This window comes from Xyrauchen texanus, chromosome 45 (genome assembly GCF_025860055.1).
Source record: "Xyrauchen texanus isolate HMW12.3.18 chromosome 45, RBS_HiC_50CHRs, whole genome shotgun sequence".
Classification (NCBI taxonomy): domain Eukaryota; kingdom Metazoa; phylum Chordata; class Actinopteri; order Cypriniformes; family Catostomidae; genus Xyrauchen; species Xyrauchen texanus.
This window is the reverse complement of record NC_068320.1, coordinates 28,532,744-28,535,243: the sequence shown is the minus strand read 5'-3', so window position 1 is coordinate 28,535,243 and position 2,500 is coordinate 28,532,744. Positions and strand designations below refer to the sequence as shown.

The 2,500-nt window shown below is 31.1% G+C and overlaps 1 protein-coding gene across 2 annotated transcripts in view; it reads right to left on the bottom strand.

Annotated features, from left to right (window-relative positions):
• Nucleotides 1–2,500, bottom strand: part of ptpro (protein tyrosine phosphatase receptor type O) — a 52,081-nt gene that overhangs the window by 31,517 nt on the left and 18,064 nt on the right. For both annotated transcript variants that reach the window (XM_052118213.1, XM_052118214.1), the window contains exon 8: nt 541–661. In XM_052118213.1, the coding sequence (XP_051974173.1) occupies nt 541–661 (121 nt within the window). The remainder of the gene's footprint in view (nt 1–540; nt 662–2,500) is intronic.

The window sequence follows — 2,500 nt, the reverse complement described above, 5'->3', positions numbered from 1 at the left end:
TTTTAGCATGTTTTAACACTTCGCTAGGCGATGCTATAATGTGTTAGCATGATGCTAGCACGTATTTAGCATGTTTTAGGGTGTGGCTATGAAGATTTTAGGTCATTACTTATTGGCTGCTTGATAAAATAAATCCTCTGAGGGAGAGAGAGAGGGAGAGATGCAGGGCTGTCAGGGCCTTTGGTGTCTGTGTGTGTGAAAACGTTGGTTGGGATTTAAATTTCTGAACATTCCGCAATGTTAAGTCAATGGGACTTTTTTGGCGCTTTTTCGTCCGCTGTGCGAACATCGTACACCCGATCGCTTAGAAAAGATACAGCGCACCTCTCCTCAATGAGCCGCACGATTTGACGCCTCACTCGGGTCTGTGACAAAAGCTGCGGGAGGAGTAGCGCGCCAAACTTTGTGTGGAATAATAATAAGAATAATAAGTATGCAAGAGAACAATAGTGATGCCTTTGGCAAGCACCACTAATTAGCAAAAATGAAATGATAAATCAGCGATATTGTGAATGAAGTGACATGAGAGCGAGTGCTGACCGATGTCAACGATGACCGGTTCAGACGCGGGGCTAACTAGCGGTCCGTTAGTGTGATAAACCATCACTCTGTACTGAGCGCCTGGGGTCAGATTAGTGATGACATCACTGGTGATATTCTCCTATGAGAGAGAGAGAAACAATCACATGACGAGACATACCTGCATTACACAAACAACAGCAACAGAATGTGTTCATATATAGTGAATATAGTCAACTCCAATATAGTTTCCATCCAAGGATTTTTTGGGCAAGTTTTAGCGCATCAAAATTAAGTTGATGGAAATGCAAATTTGTGTCGACATCATATTTTTCCGTTTATCTCTAGAGCATAAACTCTGTCGATACTTCAAATAAATACACAATACTGGAGAAAAACATCAGAGTGCTTTTCTGGAACACTTACAGCCCAATTATATTAAATTAATGTTTATACTTGTGAAATAATGCCGGAACAATATCCTGTATTAAATTAAATAAATTACCAAATGAAAAAAGCATTAAATTAAAATAAATTAATTACCAAACGAAAAAAAAGCATTCAATTAAATTAAATAAATTACCAAATGAAAAAAGCATTAAATTAAATTAAATAAATTACAAAACGTAAAAAGCATTAAATTAAAATCAATTAATTACCAAACGAAAAAAAAAGCATTCAATTAAATAAATTACCAAACGAAAAAAGCATTAAATTAAAATAAATTAATTACCAAACGAAAAAAAGCATTAAATTAAATTAAATAAATTACCAAACGAAAAAAAGCATTAAATTAAATTAAATAAATTACCAAACGAAAAAAGCATTAAATTAAATTAAATAAATTACCAAACGAAAAAAGCATTAAATTAAATAAATTACCAAACGAAAAAAGCATTAAATTAAATAAATTACCAAACGAAAAAAACATTAAATTAAAATAAATTAATTACCAAACGAAAAAAAAAAACATTAAATTAAATTAAATAAATTACCAAACGAAAAAAGCATTAAATTAAATAAATTACCAAACGAAAAAAGCATTAAATTAAATTAAATAAATTACCAAACGAAAAAAGCATTAAATTAAATTACATAAATTACCAAACGAAAAAAGCATTAAATTAAATAAATTACCAAATGAAAAAAGCATTAAATTAAATAAATTACCAAATGAAAAAAGCATTAAATTAAATTAAATAAATTACCAAACGAAAAAAGCATTAAATTTAAATAAATTACCAAACGAAAAAAACATTAAATTAAAATAAATTACCAAACGAAAAAAAGCATTAAATTAAATTATATGAATTACATTATGACATTAAATTAATTTAGATGATGATCAAGTTCAGTTGGTGGTTAAAAGTCGCTGGAGAAATCTGCGGGACATGATGCCGTTGTCATGGCGATGCTTTAGATCAGATGATTAAAATATTGAATATGAGGAATGTATCATGTATGTAACACTGATATTACACGCATCAATGTTTCTTTAATATCTGTCACACATCAGAAACACATCCATGATGATCCTGATACTGACACTGAAAGTTTCTCCAATACTTGAACATGATGATCCGCTTTCGGGTCGTAACCGATGGCAACCTGTGATAGGTGCAACATCAGGACCGATATTACAGTCCCGTCAGAAGAGCAACTGTTACTTTTAGATTGTAATTCAATAAACCAAAACTGATGAGACAAAGTGTTTTTTAGGCATGATGTCATCACACACACCATTATTATTAATAAAAGTCCATTTGAATGGAAACAGGCAGAAGACGCAAATATCACTAAAGTTGTTTTACGCTTTTTTACTTTATCGATCACAAAATAGCGTGAAAGGTGGATGTAAACTAGACTATTGAAAAGCTGATATCCTCAGCAACAACAACAATTTCAGATTCAAAGCTTTCATATCAAATATGAGTTACTTTTGTATCCGGGGACTTTTACAATTTAAGCATTTAAACATTTC